We start from the raw sequence: 27,734 nt of genomic DNA, 5'->3' as shown, positions 1-27,734 counted from the left end.
CAATGGCAGAAAATTGACAGCATTTACCTTTGGGTTATGCTTGTGCTCTCACAGTTCTTGAAGAACTCCAAGTCTCACTCATGACTGTAAATGTTACATAAAAATAAAGCTGCCAGTATTAAAGGTAGATGATACCAGGTTCTTCAGTGGCTCTAAGGACAGTGACTTTCTGCCCTAGGAAAAGGAACTACATGTTCTAAGAGCCAAGGTGACATTTTTCCTCTTATGGCTGCTATGGAAATTTGGTGATAAGGAGAGAAATCCTTGAAAACAATTAGTAAGCTTCACCGTGGATTACCATTATAACCAACTCTACAGAAAAGAAAAATATTCTGAAACAAAAAATGGTACTATAAAAATCTTAACCTTACTACAGCAATATTTTACTGGATGCACAGTAAAATAGTAAATGCTATTTTCTCATGATATTCAGGTTAACATTACCCTCAACTCTCATCACAAACCCTCCATAGCTATTTTGCAATATGTCATTAATCAATGCATGTACTGATTGGATCCATTCAATTGGTGCATCAGTGTAATGAATGGCATATATAAACATGTTTCAAATACATTTATTCGGATATCTATACATGAAAGTAAAATCACTACCACAATTGGTACTCAAGCTTGTCAAAAGGGATGTTTTTCTTCTTCTGTTTTACATAAGACATGCTAATGGTTATGCCATCTGCAGTGTAAAATCCAGACAAATGTAAATTAAAGTAATAGTAGATCAAGACGAGCGTCTACCTAAAACTGTCATTTTTGCAGGTATTCTGTTAACTCGCAATCTAAATATAAACCTCCTGTCCCTGAAAATATAGGATAACAACTAGTTAAATGTAACTTTTGCATTAGAAACTAAAACAAAAACTTCTGTACTTTTACAATAAATCACATAGCTAGTGGTACATTTGTAAAGGCTTTTCATGAGGATACAAAAGACACTAAAATTATTCTAGGAAAATTTCAGCAGTTCCCCTAAAGTAAAGCACAGTAGAACATGATGACTTACCCAACACCCTCTTTTTGCAAAGTTGAGGACACAAATTGGAAGGTTTCTTCAATCAGCTTTCAAATTGCTGATTAGCTAGTAGGTGCTGTAAGTCACTAAAATACTTGACGCATTATGAAACAACAGAGAGATCATACATAAAAACACCGTATGCTACCTTCCCCCCAAAAAGATGACCACTAAAATAAATACTACTTTTTTCCTCTTTGTCTCATGGAACAATAGAATAGTTTACATCAAACTACAGAGCATGAGATGCATGGCAAGGCTTACCTAATAGCCACATTTGCTTGCAGATATGTGAGCTAGTTTTAAAGGTTTTATTGCATTTCTACTAGATTTATAAGTCTACTCTAACATATTTATAGTTGCCAGATTAGTAAATTGGTCTGAAATGGAGGAAATTAGATATGCACTAATTTAAAAGTATTTTAAAATATTGGGAGTAGTCTGTTTTCTCAGTCACAAACACAAGTACAAGTATTTTTGCCTTAGAACCTTCAATTTTGTCTTATAAAGCTTATACAAATTTAGTAATTTCTATTGCTAGAAGATTTTGGCTAAAGTTATCATTAAATTTGGCATAAGAAAATAATAATGCCTAACAATTTTATGACAGTATATGGTCAAACAGGCAACATGATGATCAAAATGTGAATTCCCACTACATGATGAACAATAAACAGTAAGAGACAGAAATAGAAAAGCTCGAAGGACTCCCGTCCAAAACCTTTATACATCCCTTTCACTAAAAGAGAAAATTAAAATGTAGTTTGTGCTCATACCTGAATTTACATGGTATTTGTTACATAAAACCAAAGTCTGGGAGCAAATTCCATTTTCTCTCTCCTTTAAAAATGAACCAAATGAAGTGTTCAAGGCCAATAAGAGACACTGTGTACACACTGATGATGGAAGAAAAAGTTGGAAACATAAGCAATAATCTAGACTTTAGGGAGCATGTAACAATTTTGAAAATACTATTATTTGCTTTATTTACTTCTTTCTGCCTCTCAAGTGTGACTCATGAGATGCCTCCTGAGAAACAAGTGATACAGCACCAACACATCAAGCCCTATCATTTAAAAGGCACCAGGCCATGGTTAGTGTTTTGAGAGCATGAAAACACAAGAGTCCCTCTCTTCATCTCATCATCCTCTGGCTCCTGTGTATGACTGTCTTTGCCTCCAGACATGGTTTTCTATAATTTCAACAATGCCTACCACAAAGAGTGCACCCCCAGACTTCTTTAACCCTGAAAAGAAAATTTGTGAATGGATGGAGAATCTGAAAAGAGAAGTCAGTAGCTCCTGGACTGTGCTGGTATAAAAGGTGGAGGATTAAAGTAAGAAAAAATATGGAAAACATATACTGGGAAAATACCACTATTTATGCCTGTTTCATATACTTTCCTTATTGTCTGGTGCTGGCCAATTTAGAGACAGAACATAGGGCTAGATGGATCTTGTACACTCCTTATACAACCCATGTTATCGTTCAGAATGAGGAGCTAGCAGAATGAAGCACTTTCACAATATTCATTATATTAATTATTTTCATGGTTTAACCCTTCAAGGTCACTAATTCCACTTTAAAAACTTAAAAAACCCACATAGTTCATAAGCTTCTACCTTTATGGCTACTCTTCTTATGTGCCTTCAGTGCAGAAGGTATTTGATAGAAAGCAAATGTGAATCCGCATTTACAAAGCAAAGTCAAGGGTGATGAGTGGAAAGTTGAGAGGGTCCCAGGACAGCCTCAGCCAGGACTGGACTACAACTACAGCATGGCAGGATGCCATCATGTCATGTTTTCCTTTTCCCTGTTTTCTTTAGTCATATTCCTAAATTCTTGATTGGTTCTGAGCAAATAAATAAAATCTTAAAAGTGTATTTGAAGAGACCTGATCAGGAATGTGGAACTGTTTGCTGTGTCCAACACTGCTCTACCGAGTTTCACAAAGAAAAGGAGACAATGTGAATCACATTCAGAAATGGCACAAGTGAAACAAATTTCCAACATTTCCCTAGTGGAGAAAAAAATACATTGTAGTGCCTGGGGTCCTCCATTATGCATGACAAAAACTAAAAATGAGATAAAAAAACCCTACTCCATCAGAAAACAGGGGAAGTCCTGAGAGAATAAATGCACACCCAGAAAAATAGATGTGAGGAAGAGAATGGTAAGATTTATACTTTTTATAATTTCTTTAACAAAATAAAATTGTCTGCAACAAAATGCAATTCAGCAGTTAAGCACCCATACTTGGTCTATATACAAGAGAGAACAAGTTTTGTCAGCAGAATGCAATTTGACATGGAACTCTGCATAAGGAATAAATGAATTAATACCTCATAAAAATACCACACTGATAAAATTTTCCAAGAACAAAACTCTCTTTATGTTTTCACCAATGCATTTAAAATAACTATTCACAATAGCAGAACTTCTGTTTACCCATTCACAATCTAAAATCCAACAACATCCTAATTTAAAATTTCATGACATGTTTTTTCTAAAATGGCAGAAACAGCTTTCAAAATTTCATGCCCTTGTCTTGGTAAGTTTCTGAACACTTCTCTGTCACTTAGATATTGTAACTGTGATGTATTTGGCTTTTCTCATTTTTTCAAAGATACTGTTTTGCTTCTGGTCTTAATATGTTTTTATAATTTAAACCATGTACATGTAAAAATCACATACCAATTTTGTAACATCTCTATAAAGAATTAATGTACCACAGTTACTGAACTCAGACCTTTTAAGCATGTACAGCCACAAAAGGCTTTTGTAGCCTACAGTGGTTTTTCTCTGTGAAGTCAGCAGCAAGAAGCCTGTAACCTGCAGCATGTGAATATGCACACACAGTGTTAGAGGACAGGCATTGACACATACCCCTCAAGTGTGAGCAAGCTCGGCACTCTTCCCTGAGATTAAGGTCCCAAAAGCAAGGAGACTTTACTAACCTGCAGCGGTCTCTGTTTCTCACTGCCCTTAGGAGATTTCAGTCCACTTGTCTGTTGCTGTAAAAGCAGCTGCCTTGCTGCCTGGAGTGCCTAAAAGTAAAAAAAAAAAAAAAAAAAAAGTAAATAAATGCGAACAATTCCTAGAAAGAAATCAGTTACTCATTGCTAATGTTAGGTAAAAGTCCAATTGAATGAACAAAATCCCCGCCTATTCGATTTGTATTTGCTAGATTTCAGACTTCAGGGTTTTGTTTTTTTTTTTACTTGAAACATTAAAAAAAATATTCTGAAAGTACATATATAAGGCTTCACTAGAATTTATGGATGAACATGAAATCCTGCAGGAAATAAAGTTAATTTGTTTGAAGTGCTTGAAGAGGAAAAATCATAAACTGCATCAATAGCCTCATTTCCACAAGGAACTTGTCTTTGAGTGTTCAACTAAAATGCCCACTCCCTTGCAAATTATCATTCAATTTGCATTTTCGTATTACAATTTGAAGTAAAAGCAAGTAGACTTCAAGTGTTACCAGAAGCTGTAATTAAATTTGACAAATCAACATCAGATTATCTTGAAAGTGAATTAATAAGGATATTCATTGAAGATTAAAAACACTTTTTGTACTTACAATTCAAGGAGAAACCTCTCCTTTGACAAAAAAAGAAGAGTACAGTTTTAATGCCAAATAAAAATGAGTGGTTTTAATTTACATTCTTAGGAAAATCAGAGAACAAAGAAATTATTACTCAACCAACCAGATCAGGCTCAGGGATGACAGTATACCAATCAAAATAGAAGATGTTTTCATTTATTTTACGTTTTCATTTCAACTCAGCCAAATACAGTTAAACATAAGAAATGTAAACAAACATTCCACCTACCCAAAGAATGCTAATCTATATTTTTTTCCCTATAAAATTATTTTTTAAATGTCAAGTGTTAAAAAGTGGTACTTATTTAGAAATTAAAAAGAAAAAAAAATAAACCAAAAAACCTGATTCAAAACATTTCCACTGAAACTACCTGGAGAACTCATTTTTTTCCCCTTAGAAAAATCAGCTCAATAAATACCAGTTATAGCTTTAGCTTTACAATGCATCATACTATTATTTCTGTTATTAAAACCTACTGTAGATGGAATGTACTGCAACAAATGCCATTTGATCAATGTTGCCTAAAATAATAAAGATTCTCAACTGATAAAGAAAGGTACAATTTTGATTAGACTCAAATGAGCTGGTTTTTAAGATAGTTTCTAGTATCCATGACAACAGTTGCTTTGACAAGATGTGCATATGGCATTACACTGCCAGCTGGTGTGAACAATGTTTGAACTACTGCATTGAGATGCTGAGCAAACAGAAAAAGTTGCCACGTCTTAACCCTCAGGGAAGGCAGTCATCCCCTGATCAATTATGAAAAGACAGAGAGAGGGCTGCTACAGTCTGGCTCCAAGCAAGTTTTCTGAGAAGGCAGGCAGACATAGAAAACCAAAGTAAACAAAGTGAATGCACTAGTACCATCTCCTAACAACATTGATTTGTCTCCCCATAGAAGGCCCTGGTACAAAGTTTGCAGAGCAGACTTTTAACATTTGGAGACATTCCCACAACAATCCCTGTATTGTTTCATCAAATTCTCAAGTAATTACAGGTCAGCTACACAAAGAGTATACATTCCTCTGAACCTAAGCAATGAGACACACAGAACTATCTTCTCTCTGCCAAAAATAAACAAAAGTTAACATATTTAAAAGTGCACTTGAAATATTTTGTTACCAAGGAACCACTGGGTGCATGATCTCTTCTGCACTCACAGTTCTTGAGCATATCCTAAAGGACAGTATTTCTCTGCCTGAGATCAGAGTTAAATGTATCTGTTGATTTCAAGGGCACCAGGATTTGGTCCCAACTTCTTGCATGGCTGAAGCAAAAACAGATTAAAAGCACGAACAGAAGATATGTGGCAAATTTGTATTCCTTAATCTCTAGTGCTCTCCGAAAGGAAAACTTGAAGCAAGAGAACTACTGCACTCCTGAATTCATGAGATACTGTAGAGGAAAACTAACCTCACCACTTGGGATGATACTGCTAGGAGAATGAGAGAAAAGACCTGGAGTAAGAGGAAATGGAAAAAAACTTAAAGACAATAATCTTTTATTTTGGCAGTTGCAGAAATCCTCATCTTCCTCAGCAGCATTGTCTTCACATCAATACAATAAAACAAGCAAGTAAGCATCCAGTAAAGCTGTACATTTACCGTACGTGAAAATTAGAGAATTATAGTCTGCTGTAGCTTAGATTTAATCTAGACTGATTTCAAATTGTGGCTAGCATACTCCTGTGGAATGAGCCTAAGAAAGTACGACTTCCTACAGCTAACTACAAAAAGAGTCACACTTCATGAAAAAGCAAGGCAGCACAACAGGATATGCTTGCATAAAAGGCTCTACTACTTAAACTATTTTGATTCATATATGCTGGTTGGGATATCACTAAAGGAGTAACGGCTTATCTTTTAATACAGAATGTCTTATAAATGATGACGACCTGAATACTTTAGTGATCTTATTGTGGCAGTTTAGATTATTGTAAACACAGGAGATAGAAGAAGAACAGAAAACAATTTCAAGAGATCAGAGATGATTTAAAACTCATAAGGAGAAATCACGGTCAGCCTTCGTTCTTAGAGCAGTCATCATATGCTATTTTTTTCTCCAAGTGTGCTGCTTAACTTTACATTTTGCTACACGGTAAACAACCTGCCAGAACCACTGTTAATTTCAAAGCATTATTACTGATATTATTCATAAGTGAAGATCATGACACTACAAAGCATTAGTGCTAAAAATTCATTTGCTGCTATTAAATCCTTGCAAAACAAATTGACAACTTGAAAGTATCTTACAAAATTCATAGTTTAACAGCTACACTTTCAGTAAACACACATCCTATGTATCATTTATAAATTTCTCTGACAATAACTCGTGATCTAAAAACAGTGTAATGAAGACAAAATAACAGGTGCTTATAAATCTGACAAATCAAATTTACGTTGAGTCCCACCTCAAGTTAAGTGCAGAAAGAACAGATTCTAGGGCACTCAAAATTGTATCTAGTTCCCAATAACAGTTGTTTCAAATTTAGTAGGAACTTTTCTTTAATTATCTAAATTAGTAAAACTACAAAAAAAAAAAATCCAATGTAGACAAAAGCAATAAAAAGAACTGAGGATTAGAATTTATTTTAGTTAAGTAAATTAAAATCATTATGATGCTTTAAATAATGGCTATATAGGAAGGAAAATTTGGGCATATGGTTTCCAGAACTCACCATGTCTTCTAGTAAAATATTTATTGGGAACACTAATTCTTAATATTTACTACGAAGCTTTGGCATAGCTAAAACATAAGCAGAACAGAAATGAAAATAATTGCATATAACTCACACTATTAAAATTGATAAATTGTGGTAGACTTTGCAGTTTGTTAGCAATATTACTAGGAGATATAACTTCCTTTAATATTGTATTCCAAACCCTTCTATTTGATCTAAGCGGGATTCAAAATTATTTTTAAAGTTTTACCATTTTAATAAAGTGAAAGCTGTCACCTAAAGATGGCAAGCTTATTACTTTGTTTTTTAGAAATTAAATATATGTGTATTTTTAGGAAACAGATGTCACTCATATCCTTCCTTTAAAACCAGGAATGTTTAACCTATCAGCCTGTTGCATTTGAGACATTAAAATGAAAAATGACATCTATGCCCATTAATATCGTCAATGTATAAACAGCACAGCGTGACACATTCTTGAGAGCTGAAGGCTACAAAATCTCTCTGAAACATAAATAACAAAGCACTCAGAAGGATATTTGATGTTGATATTCATCTCTGAGAAAAACACTGCTGCCTGGGCTTCTTATGAAAATAGATGCAGCCCAAATGGATCTCCTGTAATTGGTTTCAGATAGCGAGGTCAAAAGAAATATGATACAAGAAACTATTATGTGGAACAGGCGAAACAAGAATGTTTATACAGGCACTCCCTATTTATACTGACAAGAGGTGTATACTCTGCAGATAACCAAAACACTTGCCAGAAGTCAACCAGATTCTTTTCTTTCCTAATTCCAAATACCTACTTTATTTTTTCAAATGACTGCATACTCTAACATTCCTGCTGAACGTAAAATAAGTTTCTGAACATCTAAGTTTCCAAATGGCTGAATATGTCAAACGAGAGTCATCTCTCTGGTAGCACTATGCAACCGAAACGTATCAACATGCTAAGCTGGATTTAAGGCCAAAGACTGCTCTGAACTGGCTGAATAACAAGTTAACCAAATGATTACACAGCTACATTTATTATAAAAAACTCTTCAGGAGAACCTCTGACCCTTCATAACCTGCTTGAGGCCTCTTCTCTGGCTGGATCCCAACAAGAATCTCAGAATTACCCATAGTTGTACAAAAAGCCTCAAAAGATAGTGACTGAAAGACAACATTGTTTAACTCTTCCTAATAGCACTCAAATGATATAGATAAACCTTTGTCTCTCACTGATTGTGAGAGAGATTGCCCAGAAAGTTCTCTAATGAATATCACAGTCAGTCAGCACAGCAGCTTATAATCTTTCCAAATGGAGTAGCAAAGCAGCTAGCACTATTCAAAGAATCCTGAATTTAAGATGATCCAACTCCTTTCCAGCAGTAGTCTCTCCAGAAGCCTTGACAGAGAAGGCAAACTCAGTGAAAAACAGTCTTTTTTCTCTAAGACACACAAACAAAACTGAGGACAAATGTGTCACACTGGGAAGCCCAGTATGGATTTTTGTATATAACAGAAATCCAAGCCACATAACCTGTCTGATTTCACTTATGAGAGATAGACTGAACAATTTTTACAGTGTTTGCTATAGAAAGAGACCAGATAGTTAAGGCTGTTGTCACCTATCTCAATGAATATATTACCTAAAAAAACCCTAGATGTTCTCTAAGAAGGATTTCACTCAATTAACCCAACATCAGACTATGCCAATACTCAAAAGAAAAGGAAAAAAAAAAAAAAAAAAAATTCTGTCTTCTAAATCTAGATTAGGGCACCTTGCCTAGTAGCAGAAAATGAACCTGGAAGAGATCCAAATGTTTGAAACTATATTATGGTCCAGCAGAAGAGGCAATAGTTTTTGACAGTTTGACACATTACAAGTCCAAGTACTCCTACCACCAGGCTTCTAGACAGGAGGACAAGAAGTGATAGTGCCCACTAAATGCAGTAGTAAACCCAACCCTACAGGGAGGGATTAAGTGAACATTGAGTATGTTTGAAATCATTTACACTACAGGAATTTGTGCAAATGGCTTCCTGGCTCTTGGATACCCACGCTGCCCAGCTTTTCCAAGGCTGGGAAAATTCTTCATTCGTTCAGGACAGCAACTCTTCATGCCTAGGGAATTTCAAAATAAATCAGCAGAGCACATTGAGGGTTGGGGGCAAGGGAATTTCAAAATAAATCAGCAGAGCACATTGAGGGTTGGGGGCAAGTAGAAAAAGACACTCTGGATCACAGTTTAACTTGCATACTTACATTCCTCAAGTGCTTCAGCTCAGAAAACATAAGAATATCTTCTGGACATGACTCTAATTTCCTTGGACTAAAAGCACCTTTGGTGTTGGTTGGTTGTTTAGTGGCAAGGGTGAGGGGCTGTGTGTGTGTGGTTTGTTTTCTTAGGCTGATACTGCCAGTTTCAGCATACTGAGGCTCTGATTTTGATTCAGATTTGTGGTCTTCCCTGTAATACAAATGCCACTAGAAGAAATGATCCTCAATCTACCTGAGCTTCTGCTCTATCCTGATGTTATCCAGGACTAATTTTCAGTTGAAAAGAAAAAGTAACAGTAATAAAGTGATAAATGCAACATGAAGTCTTATAATGCTGTTTAATAAAAGGAAATTAATCACATAATTTTCATAACCCTATTTTCAAACAGCAATCTATCAGAAAGAAATTATGCATCTGTAGTTATTGACCTTTCATTTCACCATGACTGATTTGTAATTAGACTGGTTTTGTGAAAAATAATAGTTAATTACCAGATTTTTTTTCACTCTAATTGTTTTGGGATTTTTTTTGTTGTTGTTGTTTGGTTATAGGTTTTTTTGTTTAGTGTCTTCCTTTTTTTTCTGTGTGAAGGATGCTAAATAAATACAGGGCACTAGGAATTAGCAGTTTATATATTTCATTTTATAAAGCCAATTTAGCTTCTCTCCCTATAACCCAATTTAATAGATTCTAAAGACTTCTGCAAAAACAACTCTTTAATTTTCCCTGCCCATTATTTGACTGACCAAGAACTAGAAAAAAAACCACCCATAACAGTTAACATGCTTCAATTCCTGGTGGCATTAGCAGGAATGTCTTCCCTGTAGACATAGTCTGCATTGGTCATTAGGGCTCCATGTCAGACCACGCATAACATGGTGGCTGATGGCAAATCCAAATGCTTTCTCCAAACCTCAAACCAGCTGAAGAATGCAAATGTCAAGGGTTAGGAGAGATGGGGCTCACAACACCAAAGTTGTGGTTGAACCTGACAATCTCTTTCAGACCACATGCCTGAACTTAACTTTCCTTTTGTACATACAGAAGCAAACAATCTACTCTTACTTCTTTCCTACTCCTTACATTACACAGTGACTAACTGAATTTATTACATTAAAAAAAAAAAAAAACCAAAAAAAAAAAAAAAAAAAAAAAAAAAAAAAAAAACCACAACAAAACCATACACACATAAAAAGCCAGCAATCCAAGCTCATAAATATTCTGATACTGCTATATTCTTCCATGGGGTATAATTTTTAAAAGATTGGGACATGTAAGAGCTAAACAGAAGAGCTAATCTCTTAGTTCTACATGAAACAAATATGGCAATGGTGGCACATACCAGATTTCCACATGCCACATGAAAACTGGTATGATCTATTTCCAAAGAAAATCTGCTAACTGATATATAAAAGCTATTTAAATGTGCAGGCAAAGGAAAACAATCAATACAGCTATCATATGAGTGAAGCCAGAAATAAAAAAAATCCTTAGAATGATTATAAGTTTATATAATATTATGCATATAGGTAGAACACATACATAGGATTTGAAAGGACTCGGTTAAAAAAAACCCCTTCTTTCAAGTCTGTCTATTGTAGACATTCCCTTATTGGCTGTGAAACCCACTTTCAATTAAAGCAGTCAGAAACAAAGTAGTGTTGACTTAGGTAGAATAATAGATGGTTTGATAATTTATAAGAAAGAAACTGATGCAAGTTAAATCAAGGGCAGCCCCAGGTGTATTAAGATCAAAATTCGGAGCAACTTTGGGAGTGGAAAGAAACAGAGTATCAAAGGAAGGATTGTAACTGTTAGAAGGCAAAAGTTTCAACTGATAGAAATTTGAAAGGAAATTTTAAAATTAATGACAATTAATAATGGAGATTAATAATCAAATTATTAACAAAAAATCATCACCAAGATAAAAACTAAACCAAGAAGTGAGGTAGATACAAACCAGAAGGAAACATGCACTCTATTATGTTCTGGCCAACAGCAAGAGTCCCAGAATAGAACCTCAAGTTGGAGAGGACAGATCTGCGGACTGATTAATTTTGTTAAGTAATACAGAGAGATAAAATAATATATAAAGAACAAATGCCAAAACAATTTTACCCTAAAATAGCCCTAGCCATTTAGAAGTCAGAATGAAATATGTCTATCTTTACAACTTTTCAATTAAATTACATTCTGTATTCACTGGTAAAGGAGTGCTGACACCAAGTACCAGAAGCACAGATTCCTCATCCAGATACCCTCCTTGCAAGCTTGTAACCAAAACTACCCATCAAAGAAAATGGACCTACATGGTACCAAAATTAAATAAAATTACAGTAATTGTACTAATCAAACTGTCTCAGCCAATCCAAGTGTGAGAAATTACATATCCATTGAAGAGCCACTGATTGAAAGGGCTCCAAATATTTGAATGATAAAAATTTGATTTACCACTGCCCTTACAAATCCATATCCAGAAGAATGAGTGAGACTGTAACCATGAAAGGAAATATTACCAAGATGGTCATATCAAGCTTTTAGTGTATGGGAGGAAGGCACAAAAGCCATTACTGAAATATCCAATTGATTTTCAGTGGAGAAGAAAAAGGTCATGACTGGGTTTCATATTTGATATTATAAATTTAAAGAATGTTTTGAATAGTTTGAATAGTTCTAATTATTGACTTTTAGTTCTTACAGCAGCATAATTTAAAGAAATCATAAATTTAATATATATAGCTGTGATGAAAACCATGCATTGAAGACATTAAAAAAAATCCTGTCATATTATTATGATAAAAGCAACTGGGATATAAAAATAGAAGTGCCATACAAAACTGGTATTTTCTCTACTTTCCTCAACCTTCTAAAGACTCAGTTAGTGAAATGTACCCAGCTTGTGACACAATGGCTCAAAGAGGTGGATCATTTTGCCAGCAGCCAGTTAAGAATGGTGATAATGATGTCAATGAGAAAATCCAACATATGGGCTGGCAGAAGACTAATCATAAAAACAGGAATAAACCCCAACCCTAAAGAAGTAATACTCATCAGCAAGTTCTTGCACAGAACAAATTAATTGTATTCTATGGGAAACACAAGCAAAAATGGCCTTAAACTGAATCCAAGGCGATTTAATTAAATTTAAGAAGAAACTTTCCAATGGTAGAGTAGTGGAGGAGTACAATAAATTGTATACATGCTGCAAAATCATTATTGCTGGACTTGTTCAAGAAGCATCTTAAGTAATAGTTAAGAGCACCAATTCTGCTCTGGGACACAGAAGATCTTTAGAAGTGTCTCACAGAACTGTTTTATTTGATTGTGTGGCTCCTGTGAAAGCATGCCAAGTTCGGATTACTGTGATGTCTAACACCTTGCTACATTTCAAATAACACCATGTTCTCATAAACTGAATATCATGAAGCTCCAGCAAGGTTTGTTTCCATGGTGAGCTAACAGCAGAGGATCAGCAAGAGCTGCACATACAGAGCTGCTCTTTGGAATTTTCCGACCTTACATGACCACTTTTGCGTTTATGAGACTATCCTTGAAATTTTGGACTGAACTAAGAAACAGTGTATACAAAACAGGAGATGGCTTAGAAATAAATGCTCTGTGCCCTATCTGCAGTCAGAGCCCCGATCAGGATTCTTGTGTCCTCACCTTGATGTATGGACACAACAGTAGTAGAAAACAACATTTTCTTGTTTATTACAATTCTTAGTAGGAACAACAGAGATGTGGCTGAAATGGAGAACTAAGAAGAGGAGAGAAAAATAAGGCAAGAATGAGGGTCCAAAGCACCACTAGATCAACTTAAGTCAGACATCTCCACAAATAAAAAAAAGAGCAAAAACAAACTGACCCATTTTTGGTCATGTTTTTAATGAACTAATTTGATCCAAAGTCACTATGTAATCTCAACCACATTAAAAATCAGTCTATATTGCTAAAGGTAAATCAGCTGAACTGAAATCCTACTGCACTTATTTTTTATTTTTTCCTATGGATATTTTTGTAATGCTTTCTAAAACTTCAGTTAACATAAACTAAACTAACAGGAACATATTCAGTAGGATGATTAGGGGAAGAAACAATAGACATGAATGTAAACAGGCCATGTAACAATAGCCATTTTGTTTGCTATCTTTCAAGGCCTTTGAGAAACCATATTTTGGAGACAGAAGTGGAGTTTGGTCTGTAGCTAAAAAAACAAACAAACCTGTAAAAACTTGTCTTGATATGAGATAGCGAAGTAAATTATGCAAATAGCAGCCTGTTTCTAGACACTAAACTTTTCAATGGTGGCATTGGGCAATAGTTCTGAATGTGCTGAAAACAAAAGGTCTGGTCTAAACTCCTTGGAATAATTCTGAGCACTAAAATCTGGTACTAAGTGTGGACAGTGAGATGCCAGAGGAACCTCTATTACATGATCACAAATTGGTTTATATATTTATATAAAACATATAAGTGCTATCTGCACTTGCAGTCTACTCTGACCTGCTTGAATTATTACAATTTCAGCTATTCTTTTGGACTGCTTATCTATCTTTTAACTTTTTGGTGCATTTTGTGATGATCTAGCAGGCACAATCCAGCACATAGACCTTCGTCTCTGAAGAATACCAACCTTCAGGTTCTTGCTGTAATTTGCAAGTGAATTGTATGTTTTGAAGGGTAGCCTTAACAGTCCATGTAGACAGTGCTACTGAGAAAGCATTCTCGACTTCGGGGACTTTTAAGAGTGAAGATTATAAAAAGAGTGAAATGACAAAGAGTTTTAATTTTAAGCTAAAATGCAAGTATAGAGAGACAGGCAAATGTCCTCGGGCTCCTCATCCCAGTTTCAGTCCTTGTGAGGACATCTAGTAGGAAGTATATTCTTTATGATTAGAAACTTGCAGGGATGAAAAAGAAAGGACCTGAAGCTATTAAAATTGTTTTGCAGGAGAGGAATAAAGATATTTTGCAAATCCCAGGGCATTTAGGTGCTGGAGAACCGATAGCAACTGTACAAGGAATTCCCAAGTAATATGCATGAGCAATGCAACAGGTTAGACATTTGAATTAAAAGGTAGATATTTCCATCACACTTCATCAAACTCACCCAGGGAAAAAATTATCCTTTTTTATACTGCCTTGGCATCTACGGTAATCTTCCTAAATAGCAAGCTAATCAAGGAATTATAATCATAAATATGCTTGGGGGCATTATCACCTTTAAATGCATTTGTAAAAGCAGACACACCCAGGTATGCTGGTGCCAAACATGTGTAATACTTCACATCAGTATTCTGGCATCAGACTGTAAAAATTTTCTCTGAACCACGCAGCATATATTACATAATTACTAATATACACATAAAAAAAGCTCTTGCAGTCTAGTGCATGATCAAAATATGCTGGAAATTAAGATTAGATATAAATTTTACTCCATATATTCCTTCAACTACTCTTTACATAAATCAAAATTTAATAATCAGCTTTTATTTTTTCAGTCCTCTGTCATGTCATCAACTTACTATGGTCTAAGCTCAGTCACTAGGCTTCTCTTCTAAAGACAGTCCTCCTTAGACATTGCACAGAGTTCAGATTGCATGTCCTAGAAGTATTTTCCAGATTCTCCTTCCTACAATACTTTCTTTTTCCTTCTTGGTTCTTTTTAAACCTCAGCAAACTGTAACTATATTGCCTTTTAACTTAATTTACTAGCCAGGATGCAGTGTATCTTCTTTGTGAACATTTATCTATCTTACTAGATCATCACTTCTTCATACCATGAGTTTCAAGTATCACACTTGAAGTATCTTCAAGCATGAAGACACTTGAAGTATCTTCATACATGAGTTTCAAGATCCACACATGGATCTATTCCTGACTAGATATCTCAATCCTAGTACAGTGTTACAATCTACAGTAAATTTTAATTTAGCTGTTATTTTAAAAAAATTATGCCATCTATTAGAGATAGATGTTTTATTTTGCAGGATAAAACATAGATAATTTAATCGCTGAGATTTGGGAAGAAATACATGACAGACATCATAGTATTATAGTATTGTTGGTCAGGAGGCCTTGCCTTTTATGAGACAGCCTTCTGGATAATGCCTATTCATCTACTGCAATTCCCAGGGATCTTCTTGTGCCATAGGACAGTGGACTGAAGAATAAAAACAGGAGAGAAACTATTTTATGTGAGGACTTTGGGATGGCTTTGAAATACTTTCTGGAGCACAGTTTATGGCATGAGGCTTATGCTTCTACCTGAAGAAAGAGCTGTTGCCAGCAGGTGAAACAATCTTTGATTTTAGATGAATGTCAGAGGTTCTCACCCTCTTCTCCAGCAATCCCCAGGTTCATTAATAACACTAAGACATGAACCCTGCAAATACTTTCATGTACAGAGTTACAAAACAATATAGGGAGTGCATTACTACAAAAGGTATGATGACAATATCACTTTTACCAACTCTCTCAGGCTTCACCTACACTGAAAACTGGAGAGCGACTGAGAATGTGATTTTCTGCACCAGCAAGCTGTGAGTACATCTCTGGGCATGCATTTTTCACCTGTGCTGACCCACGCTCTCCCAAGCTAGGCCCTGGCACAGCTCTGCAGTCAGACTTTTTCAAGGCCAATTTGACTATGGAACTGGTGCAGCTATGCTTATTAGCTCACGTGTGTCTCACCCTGTGTCAACGGCTCAGTTTAGTATCCATGTGTTTAATTTACTAGTGAAGATCATGCCTATATGCTCAAAACAGTTGAGCTAAATGTTGTTTCGAAGCTTCTCTTGGCAGAAGCAGCCAGGCTGTGATTTTGGGATGGCTTGTGAAAGTGTCAAAGAACCTTAATTTCATACTGGAAGGTTGGAAAAAAAAAAAAAAAAAAAGTCGTCAAAAACAAGAGCAGACACTCCAGGGTGGGGGAATCAAGACTCCTTTCAATCTGAACTGCTGCATCCTGAACCTCGCACAGTGTATCTGCTGATGAGTTTTAAGTACCAGTTTTTATGTATCTGGGATGAGTTCTACTGATGAAAGTCAAAATTTTGACAACAGCCACAGTTTTATGAAAAACCTTCATTTCCTTCATTAAAGAAGCAGTAGCAAAAACCACAAAGAATCCAAAGTATCTGTTTACAGAGTTAGCATCAATCAAATCCACAAAAATAGTACTATATAATCATTTCTGTAAATACTAATATGGTTGATAATATTTCTCATCCTCAAGTTTAGGCATGTAAGACTGAATATTCAGAGTTATGTAATTTGACAAAGCCTCTAAAATAAGTAAGTTACAGAGCTCAGGTTAGTCACCAACTCCGAGTGCCCCAGATCTCAATGCTGGGACTGAACTCCGTCTGCTACTGGCAAAGGAGCAAGCAGGTTATTCAGCAAAGGTGACTGGGACTCTGGAACCAGATGATAGAGAGCATCGCAAAGGCTTTGGTGTATCACCAGTGGCATTTGCACAAAAACAAGTGAGAAGAGTAAAAAGGTGCAACTTCAAGCACTTAAAGGCTTTTTTTTAAATATTATAAATACTTTTATTTGTTTATTTTAAGGATAATTAAGGATAATTTAAGGATATTCAGGAAAATCATACTGTGAAAATGAAAAATGTTAGGAATGTATTTAAAAACAATATAATCATCAGTAGTACTATTCTTTAGATTTTTCTGCATCAGAATTTGCAAATATTCTGGCCTCTCTGAAGAAAAACTGAATTATCCTTTCATTGCTATAAAAGACACAGAGAAAAGGTGACTCACAGAAAGACTACAAGGACTAAAAACTGTACAATAAGGACAAATTTCAGAATTTTTTTACAAGTGCAAAGAGAACAGCACCAAAATAAAAACAATGGAAGTAATGTTGAAGAGAAATTAAATTTCTTCCCAACAAGAAGGTATTTTAAAAAACTCATATGATAAGCAGAGTATAAAAATCAGGCCAGCACAATATCATTGAGAATAGATATTTTAGTGACTAGAGATGATTATGCTACTCAAGAAAAAAAAAAAACTTTACTTAAACTGACATCCTTAATTTTCAAGGCAAGTGTTTTTCTGACTAGTCTGACACAGTTTAAAGTAGTATAACAAACATTGGTAGAGACTCTTTTATAACGAACATTGGTAGACTCCAAAGTGACCTAATGGCCCCATTCTTTGAAATCTGAACACATGAAATTCACTCAAGCTTTTACATCATCTTGCAAGGCAAGATCTATCAATAGCCCCATTTAAAATTATTTACATGTGAATTAATAGCATTCCAAATTAGACATTTTGCAACAAAGTTAAAGTTAAAAAAAACCCTAAGAGCAATGCCTGCAGGAATTCTCACCTTTACCAATCATTACATTTGTTGGAAGAAGTGATTTCTGAAATTTTGCCAAATGCAAGTGGAAGTAACCTGAGCATTTGTTTTCCAGGTTGTAGGTTTTTTTTCAGACAAAGTTTTCTTAAAATTTCTTCATTTTTGAGAACCACAAGTCTCTGTTGCAACTCCTTATTTAATCTCTGTACTAGAACATATTTTTTAAAGTTTTGCAAATATATTATCCCTTATTATTTATGGCATAGCAGAATTCTGATTTTGGTTCAGTTTGGGTTTTTTTTTTCCTAAGTGTCACAAGAAGACAAAACAATGACACCTAAAGCTTCAACAACATAATTTTATAAAAATCAAAAATGAAAGATATGGAGAAGAAAGTTTCTATTTGAGAGAAAAGAAGGGGATTTAGCAATGTACATTCACACAGTCATAAATTATTGTGTTCAATCTAACCTGTTACAAGCCATATGTATTCACCCACACTGTAATACAGCTTCAGCAAGTTTCCTGAATTTCTCAAGTAAAAATAAGGTTTTGGAAACAGAAGTAGTTCAACATTTCACATGACAGCCTTTAATGCATCCTCAAATTCCAGTAATTAGTAGGAGCAAACATAGGAAGATATCTGGTCCTGTATCCAGAGTTGCATTTCTGAAACTGTTTTCTATACAGAAAGGAATAAAAGCTTCTGACAAGCAAAGGAAAAAGGGACAGGTCAAATCTTTGTTAGATTAAATGCTTATACTTTTAAGTTTTACCATATGTTGATTGTCCAGAACATTATAAATATAATTGAATATAAAATATCTTTATATGGAGGGGTGTTCAACCAGTACAAATTAGCTGCAATTAAATCCTGCCCTTGCTGATTACTATATGTGTTCAACCGTCATTATCATGTCTACTCACACTGTAGCTAATTTCAATCAATATCCAAAGGTATACAGATTTCAAACAGATTTAAAACCCTTCAGTCTAGTAAAGAAGAAATGCAAGGCGACAGTGAAATTCAAGGCACAGAGAAGCTCCATTCTGCCACAAGGCACAAGAATGGAGTGTGCAGAGACGTTAATTTGACTGGGGCACCTTCCACCAAGGGCTAACATTTTTGTAGAATCCTCAAGTCAGATACAAATGTTTCTGAACAACAACACTACCCCCACTTTTTCTTTTTTTCCTTTTCCTTTCTGCTTACTGTTAATGAAAGATGCCAGATGGATAGATGGATGGTTTTGGAGATTACAATGTGCTTTTTCTATGTTCACAGAAACTTCAGTACAGCCAGCTACAGAAGCTAGTAAATGCTAGCCTGTCACTGCCTCCTTTTAAGAGGTACAAAATAAATTCTATTTTCATGCTCTTTTGCTTTTCATTTCTTGTACTTATTATGCCAATTAGAGCAGTTGTCTTAGTGATGTGGTCATCTGCCTTCTAGAAATCTTACCTGCCTGTTTACATGCTTGCAGGTACTGACAGCTGCCGGATGAATTTGATACAGATCATATAACTATCCCCAACAATGAGCAAGGAGATAAGCAACAGATGGAGTGGTAAACACCATTGAGTCATTTATACAATTTCTGCCTTAGTGTGCTCTTTTACTGTGGAATACAGACTGCATAATATTAAATAAATAAATAAATAAATATAGAAACTGTAAGTAAGCTGGAAGAAATTTTGGATTGTCTTTACTGCGGATATGCAGAACTGTCTTAAATGTGGGGACCAAAGAAAGAACAGTATCTAAGATGCATGATTGCACATCTGCTAACACAGTATCTAAGTACTTTGCCTCTAAACCTCATTAGTTTACAAATCGTTCTTTTCCAGTGTAGAGAATATCTAGTTCATACATTCTACTTGGTTCCCTGGTGAACAGACCATTTGTTTTCAAACCAAAATGAAATCCTTTATTCCCAAAGTCCTAGTCAATGTGACCCCCTAAAGAACCTTGTGTATATTTTTTTCTTCTGATCTGTCAGCCTGCCTTTTTTTATTATGGTTGTCTTCTTCCCTGGGTGACTCCAAGGGCTTCCTTACATTGCCTAACATGGTAGCCTCATCTTCACTCATGTTTCTGTTTCACTCAAGAACTTAAAAGTCTTAAAACTTTTTGCAGTTAATTTCCTAATACTCACCTTAATCTTTCCAAATGTCTTTAAATTTTAAGATTCTTCCTTAGGTTTAAATAAATAAAAAATAATAAACAAAAAGTCAAAAAATGTCATCAACATGATACATAAGTAATATAGATGGATTTAATGATACTTCATTTCTTTTTACCCCTGTTCTTAACTACTCTTTTCTCCTGTATTTTAATCCCTGCTGAAGCTAATTCATATGCTGTGATTAGTATGTTTAGAATAGACTTACTTTCAGCCTGAAGGGGTTCAAAGATGTTACTGCAACAGTATTATTTTTCTTACAGTAGTAAGCATTTAGAATATCTATGAAGTCCCAAACGCAGTAAGAGCAGAAGCAATAACAATCAACTGATTTTAATATATACCATGTCATTTTATATATAATAGTAGCTGCAGTTAAAGCCACTCTTTTCTGTGAATAGAATACACATGAATAACAGAGGGTTTTTACATGCCGTATTATTAGCAGACCTGCATACAAAAGCATTTAACATATAAAGATAAATTGGCCATTGGAATATAGATTTGCCAGGAAGGAGACAAGGACTCTGTATTAACACTTGGACTAAGTCCATGAAGCCAAATATGCTTTGGATATGGGCTTTGTCTTACAGGCAGAAGGGAAGCTGAAAGTGCCATGTTCAGAGCCTCTCCACAGTGGTGACCACATTTGCACATAACCGACTTCATCAATCAGAAACATGCCATGTGCAATGCAATGGAGAAATAAAGAATAGACACTAAAGAAAACTGTGCTCTGAACAACAGCAGAGAATGCAGAAAAAGAAATGAGATAAAACAATGTTCCTCATTAGGAGAGAAGTGAATACTCCTCATTCATTTCCTGAAATACTGAGTATTATAAAAAGCAATTTAACTACTCATAGAGTAGCACTGACTCACAGGCTTCTACTGGGACATCTCAAAAGATGTCTGAGAAGAAATACAGGTAGTCTTTATTTTTATGGGCTTTTGTTTGGTTTCTTTTTTAATAGTAAAAAATTCTATACTTTTTAAATTTGCTTGAAAATTCTTTAGGAAAATCCAAAACAGGGCAATGCAAAAATCTGCTCATTCTGAAAAATGGCCAGCGTCTTCAAGACTAGCTACAGCTTGCCCTTTGTGCTTTGAGACTGAGAATTCAAAAATGCAGACCTACAATAGCCAAGCTGCCCCTTTTTATCTGGAGGCTTTAGGTATCCCCCAAGATTTTTATATAAATGTAGTGCACTCTGGTTTACATTAGAAAGGGAAACATTTATCTTATCACATTGATATCGGCTCAGTACAATATTACATTCTGGAATAAGAAAATATTGCAACTTTTCTTGAAAAGGTCAAGAGGTACTGTTTATCTTCAGGGCATAATGAATTACATCGTATTTCCTTCCCAAGAACTCTGAGAGAATGGAGTATGTTTTGACGCACAATGTACAACTCAGGGCTCTGTGACTGTAGGTGGAATAACAAACAAAGCTGTATTGGAATACTTCAAGTCTCAAAATTCTGTATAAATACAAATCTGTGTGAGAAACCTGGCTAACAAGTAGTGCTATTGTTACTAAAAAAATATGTGTGACAATTCTAATAAGGCATGACCTTCAAATCTCTTCAACCTCCTAACTGCATCCTAAATTCAAGTTTACTTACTTATATTACGTGTTAAACTTTATAGCTGTTCAGCTAGGTGATGTAACAGATACAAGTTCCTGGTGTCCAATTTTATAGTTAGAACACGTATTTTTATTTACGAAAATCACATTTTCTCATTTTCTCTTATGTCTGACTGCTTGGTTTATGCTGCAAGGATCCCACTTTCAATTCACTGTTTTTAATTGCTAAATACTGCCCACTTTTCTGAAGAAATGTTTCCAGTTAGGTTTCATAATGAAAAAAAAAAAAAAAAAAAAAAAAAAAAAAAAGAAAATGTTATAATAGCTGAATCTGAAACCCCAATAATAGAGACTTCCATCTCCTCATATTTTCTGTATCAAGACCAGTGACTAGTAAGTGGAAATTTTAGTGGAAAATCTATGATGATAATTAGAAGCAAAAAACATTTTTCCCACAGAAAACAACCAAACCACAACCAATGTTTTATACAACCTCATCTTTCAACAGCTCATCTATTGTACCAATAGGAAATAATATGTGACTTAGTCCTGAATATTAATTTTTCACAACAAGTGAGAAATTGAATTAACAAATGAACGAGGGTCTGTGGAAAAAGAAATGAGAGTTAAACTAGGGAGTAATGGCAACACAATATATTTGAAAAATCTCTACTGCTTTGCAAATTTCCTTTTGCAATCATATTTTGCCTATTGTATTAAGAAATTAACAGAATGCAGATGGAGATTGGAGCAGTAATCTGGAAGGGAGAGATGTGTATCAGCATGTCCCTTTTTTTCTGTCACAGCAGGGCTGGTTGGTTACTATCTACTAGCCAAGATTGCTGCAAGGAGCTTTTCCTTACTCTGTCCAGTTGAAACTCAAAACAGTGATCAGAGTGGTGGTCAGCTTTTACTTTACCGCTTAATACAGGAAAGAAGTACTCACCGAGCTGAAATTCGTCTCAGATGGCAAGTGAGAGCTAACAGCAACAGCTTTTTTAATCTGTTCATTCAACACAAGAACTCACATTTCAATTTATTCTGCCATGAGATCTTGAAACACACAGTCGTCAAAGAAGAATCAGTAGGCAGGGGGTGCTCTAACACATACTATAGATCTTTGTCAATGTGGAAAAAAAATGAAAGAAACAAACCTAGAAATATGTGGAGACACACCTAGATTAAATATCCAGGACAGACAGGGAGACCTTTGACTTCAGAAAAGGGGTGAGAAATAGAGAAGTGAATACAGAAATCTTCCTAGTTGTGGGTACAATAAGAAAACAATGAAGATCAATATGAACTGCATCACTTGAGGGCACTAAGCCTCTATCAGACCTACAAACAGAAATGCCACATCAGTGACAACAGCTGAACAGCTTCAATGGCAAGATCAGGCAAGATCTCTGTATCAAAGTAGTTATCTGAAATAAAGTAGCTTAATAGACTGAGCTTGAAGCTACATCGTGTGGGAGAAAAACCACAGCTAGATCAATTTTCCAATGAATATGCTAAACACAGATGTTTATGGAGTAAATCAAATCTTCATTTTTTTAGATAAGAACTCTTACCCCATGATACAGAAAAAGGGAAAAGAAACAAGAAAAGGAAATATATTACTGTAAGTAATAAAGAAATATGAACTGGAGTGTAATATCATGGATCTCATCGTTATGGGAGGTGGAGATATGAACAAATTGAATAAACAGACAGAGTTGGGATCAGAGTTGTTCAGCAAACAGTCTGTTTGGAATATTATTGGGGTCCACCCTGTCATATACAGAAGTTAAGAAACTGTTAGAAGAAAGTAGAATGAAATGAAAAGACAATTTATATTAAAAAAATTCTGAATGAATTCTTCAAGAATTCTTTAATTTTCTGGTAGAAGTTTTCTTTCTGCTGTTTTTCCTAATAGAACAAAAGTTGAATCATATCAAATCATTTAAAGTATCATCAAACATATCAAAAGATTTTTTTCAGAAAAATGAAAGAAAACCTATTTTCGTCAGATTTCAAGATAGTAACCATGGCTGCCTCTGCCCAAAACTGCAATGAACAAAACACATACAAAACTCTCTGGTTTTCTTTCCAAAGTATTCTTACATTCTTAAAATATGTCACAACCAAAGCAAAAAAACAAGAAAAAAAAATTACAGACTTAGAGGATGGTTAGATTTTAATAGGACACTTAGGTTTTAATAACTTACTATGAGATTAATGATAAATATTAATAGCCCTGAATAGAGCTATGCCTAGTTCTGCCAGTTGGCTCCTAAGTGAGTCTTGAAGCAGACTTGCAGAGTTTTTGATCAAAGTAATACCCCCAATTTTAAGAGTGCTTAGCATGCATAAAATGCTTAAAACTCCTAACAAATTACCTTTCAAGTCCAAATTGCTAAAACAGTAAGATAAATGACTAAATATAAAGTAGCAAAAATGAATTAATATAACCCATAATTCCCACGTTTCACCAAGTTTTATCATTTGTCCCTTACTATTTAGGAAAAAAAAATAATGTAAGAGGATAGCTCTGCTTTCCACACAGTTTAAGAAAAGTACCCTTGACGGTAAAACTAAATGAAGTTTTCTACTTTGATTTTTTACATTTAATCTGACTTTTCTGCATCTTATTTATCAGGTTCTACCAACTGTTTTCTGTTGGAGTTTTTTGAGTCATTTGGCCACAGATTTCTCACTGGATTTTAACAATCAAAATGCATAAACAAATTTTAAATACAGAGTTAGGCGTTGTTTCTTCATACTTTTTTTTTGCATGTACCAATATTGGATATCAGTGTTGATAAATTACAGTAATTCAGACCAACTGAAAGGACTGCCTGTATCTCAGTAAGTCAGGTTACCATTCTCAGGTTCCTCTGAGAAGGAACTGAGGATATCCCTGGACTTGCTGGGCATTTTAGATTTAACACTTGGCCTCTCAGAGCAGTTTTCATCTTTTAAAACTGTTTTTTGGCTTTAAGGAACATTTCTGAAGGGCTGGGCTAGCTCCAGGCACTTAACCCTGGTTTGCATTTGCAGTGCACCAAAGGCTGTGGCTTCCAGCTACGAAGTCACTGACTGACTGACAAAGAGACACAATATCTGGCACAGTACAGGGAGTACAGACTGAAATTGTATCCTTGATGCACTCGGCACATTTTTTAAAAAATCTAGGAGAAAGAAGGTACTGTCTGAGGTTCTGAGAAAATTTTGGATACCACCTTAAGAAGCAGGAGAGGCACTGATTGAGAACAACAAAGATATGGACAAAAATGGATTTTGTGATCATTATGCAATTATTTCCAACCTGTAGGAGGGGGAGATGAAGCAATTAGTGGCCATTCTTCAGAAAGGAGAAATAAAAAAAGGCCCTTTCTGCCTTGAGGAATCTTTCACATCTCATTCACATCACAGAGACTGTTGGAAGTTACAGTTAGTCCTCATAGCACTTTTCTGATCATTGGTCTATGTGTAAAAAATATTTGATATTTTGGGCCATTCTTCTCTAATATTGCCAAAACCCCCTCTTCTCCTTCAAACTGAAGTTTGTCTATTAAGCCTCAGGTAGCAGGGCCTTTAAGACAAGGAAGGAACCCTTAGGACACTTAGCACAGCTAATCATAAAAATCATGAAGCAGAGTAAGACATTTGCTCATTGCATTATACAGAAACAATTGGAGTACAGACCTTGCTAACTGATTTTTTTTTTCATTATTTTGTTATTTTATTAAGGAAACCATAAAAGAGGAGAAAAAACCTCCAATCAGAAATTAAAGCACATCATGCTAAACGTTCAATAAATACACTGCACAGACAGACCTTGCAATAGTTTGGAAACTATGTTCATGAAGGGTAAGGGCCACTGAATGAAAGTATAATTAAGCTTTGCAGTGAAAAGTTTCTCATGTATCCAATGTGATTAACTGATGTAAAAACAGTGAGTTGAAGAATATTTTGCGTTATCTATTCACATAAATGGCGTGAAGACAGATCTTTGGCCTCTCTTTAAAAGCTATGAAAAGCAGCCCAAAAATAATAGGATAAAGTGTTTAAGAGAAGGTTTTAGCAGCATGAATCCAGACAGCAACAAAACTGCTAGCCACTTTGTTGTATGCAGACAGGTACTAATTTACATTCTGGGATACTTTAGCACCTGAGACAGTATCAGGACAGGTAGATGAGTCTGTGCATCACAAACACCCCTAGAATGGGGTTAGTGTAGCCTGAGACACAATACTCATGCTTCAAAGATGCTCACAAGTTCTGGCATAGATTTTAAGTATTCCATATTTTTCCCTCAGATTTGTACTTCTGAACATTATTATCAATATAGATAACATGATTGTTTTATTCATTCTGGTTTTTTTTCCCAAGCAGCACACGGGACTGACTTTTGATCCACTGGTTTATAAACTGTTCCATGTGCCTACACAAATAAAAATTACATTAAGTTAAGAATGCAATGTAGTAACACAGGATTATGCAAATTGCAGTATTTTTTTAAATTATCCTTATGTAAGAGGTATCAATAGAAAAAGAAGAAAGTTATGGTTTTACTTATGGAGGATTATAAGTATGGTAACAAATGGAATGAAAGAGCATAGCCAAACATCTTTCATTATCTGCAGGAATGCTATACAGGAGCCATGGCATCAAACTGCGTGCATGCAATTAGCATTGCTCTGAAGCAGCAAAAAAAGCATATTGGTCACTCTGATATTTTTTGCAACACAAGATGAGTTTTTACTGAGTTTTTTTCCTTAACTCAGAAGCTCTTTCTGCTTTCAAGTGTACATCCTTGAAACTCCATGGCTTCTTCCTCAACCCTCCCATCACAGTTCCTCCTCTGTCCTTTAACTCTGTATTTGCTCATGCACATGTGGAAAACAGCATGTTTTCCCTCCTATGCTCCTTGCCTTTCATTTCTTCTTTTAAATTCTTCTAATCAGCAAAGTGCATATAGTTAATTTCCCTTGTATTACAGAGAACATCATCTAAACCAGGGAAGGGTGCTCTGAAAGTGGCCCTTACATCATGCATGGGGAGACAGCTGACAACTTTAGGAGCAGTCTGTGATCTAAGCCCTAACAGGAGAGTTCCTGTCTCCCAACATGGCTTCCATAATCGGAAGAAAGTATTACCTAAATTATGACTTCCACTGAGAGTAATGAAATGTCATCCATTTTGCAAGATAGCCTTCAGATGTAGAAATTTCTTTGACAGTGTATCTTTAGTTAGCCATGGCTAGGAAAACAAAACCTCATGGCTGGTGAGGAAAAATGTATCACAGCCACAATACACTCGGTTTTTTAATGCCTCCAGCTGTAGTGCAGACACTATGCTTCAGTAAGTTTCAAAAATAAAAAAGTGGCAGAAAATGGGCTGCTACTACTGCAAAATCACACATGACTAAAATGCTTGACAGGATTATGAAAATAATTAATTTGAAATTAATTTTAAAATTAGAAATCAAGATCCAATTTATGTTTTAAATTCTCAAACAATTAATTCTATGTTCATAAAATTAATGTGGGTAGGAATATGATATATTTAAAGCCTAGCTATAATGTGCAAAAACTTCAACACATTTTAAACTGAGAACTGTATATACCACTCCAGTAACAATCAGGCTGTCCTCATTTTTTTCAGCTTATTTTCTTCCCACTCAATTAACTCTCTGATTTCCATGTTCCTGTACTTCACCGCTCCTCAACCCCTTGTCTTCCCTATCCCCATCATCTTTAGGACCAGTTGAGTTTCTGCTGAGGCTTTGCTCCCAGAAACCCAGGCAAGCCACCGAGATACCTCCTGATGCTGTCAGGGCTGGGTAATGCAGCAGGCACAAGTCCCAATCTCAAGCTTCAGGGAAGGACCATCTTTCCAATCTCCCACAGATTCAGAGTTATGTGCTGGCTGCTAGTCCATGCATCTTCCCTGCTACTGTCACCAACACTAAATTAAACTACCACAGGTATTCCAGTTAGTGCTCATTGCACCGAGTTATTGTCCAAAAACTTTTACTGCCCTCATAATGAGT

The 27,734-nt window shown here is 35.3% G+C and overlaps 1 protein-coding gene across 1 annotated transcript in view; it reads right to left on the bottom strand.

Annotated features, from left to right (window-relative positions):
- Positions 1-27,734, bottom strand: part of FOXP2 (forkhead box P2) — a 404,617-nt gene that overhangs the window by 117,854 nt on the left and 259,029 nt on the right. Inside the window, exon 8 of the mRNA XM_053942772.1 lies at positions 3,985-4,074. Coding sequence (XP_053798747.1) covers positions 3,985-4,074 — 90 coding nt within the window. The remainder of the gene's footprint in view (positions 1-3,984; positions 4,075-27,734) is intronic.

Source organism: Vidua chalybeata, chromosome 5, assembly GCF_026979565.1.
Source record: "Vidua chalybeata isolate OUT-0048 chromosome 5, bVidCha1 merged haplotype, whole genome shotgun sequence".
NCBI lineage: Eukaryota > Metazoa > Chordata > Aves > Passeriformes > Viduidae > Vidua > Vidua chalybeata.
Note: the sequence above shows the minus strand (reverse complement) of the source record. Positions and strands in the feature narration are given on the sequence as shown.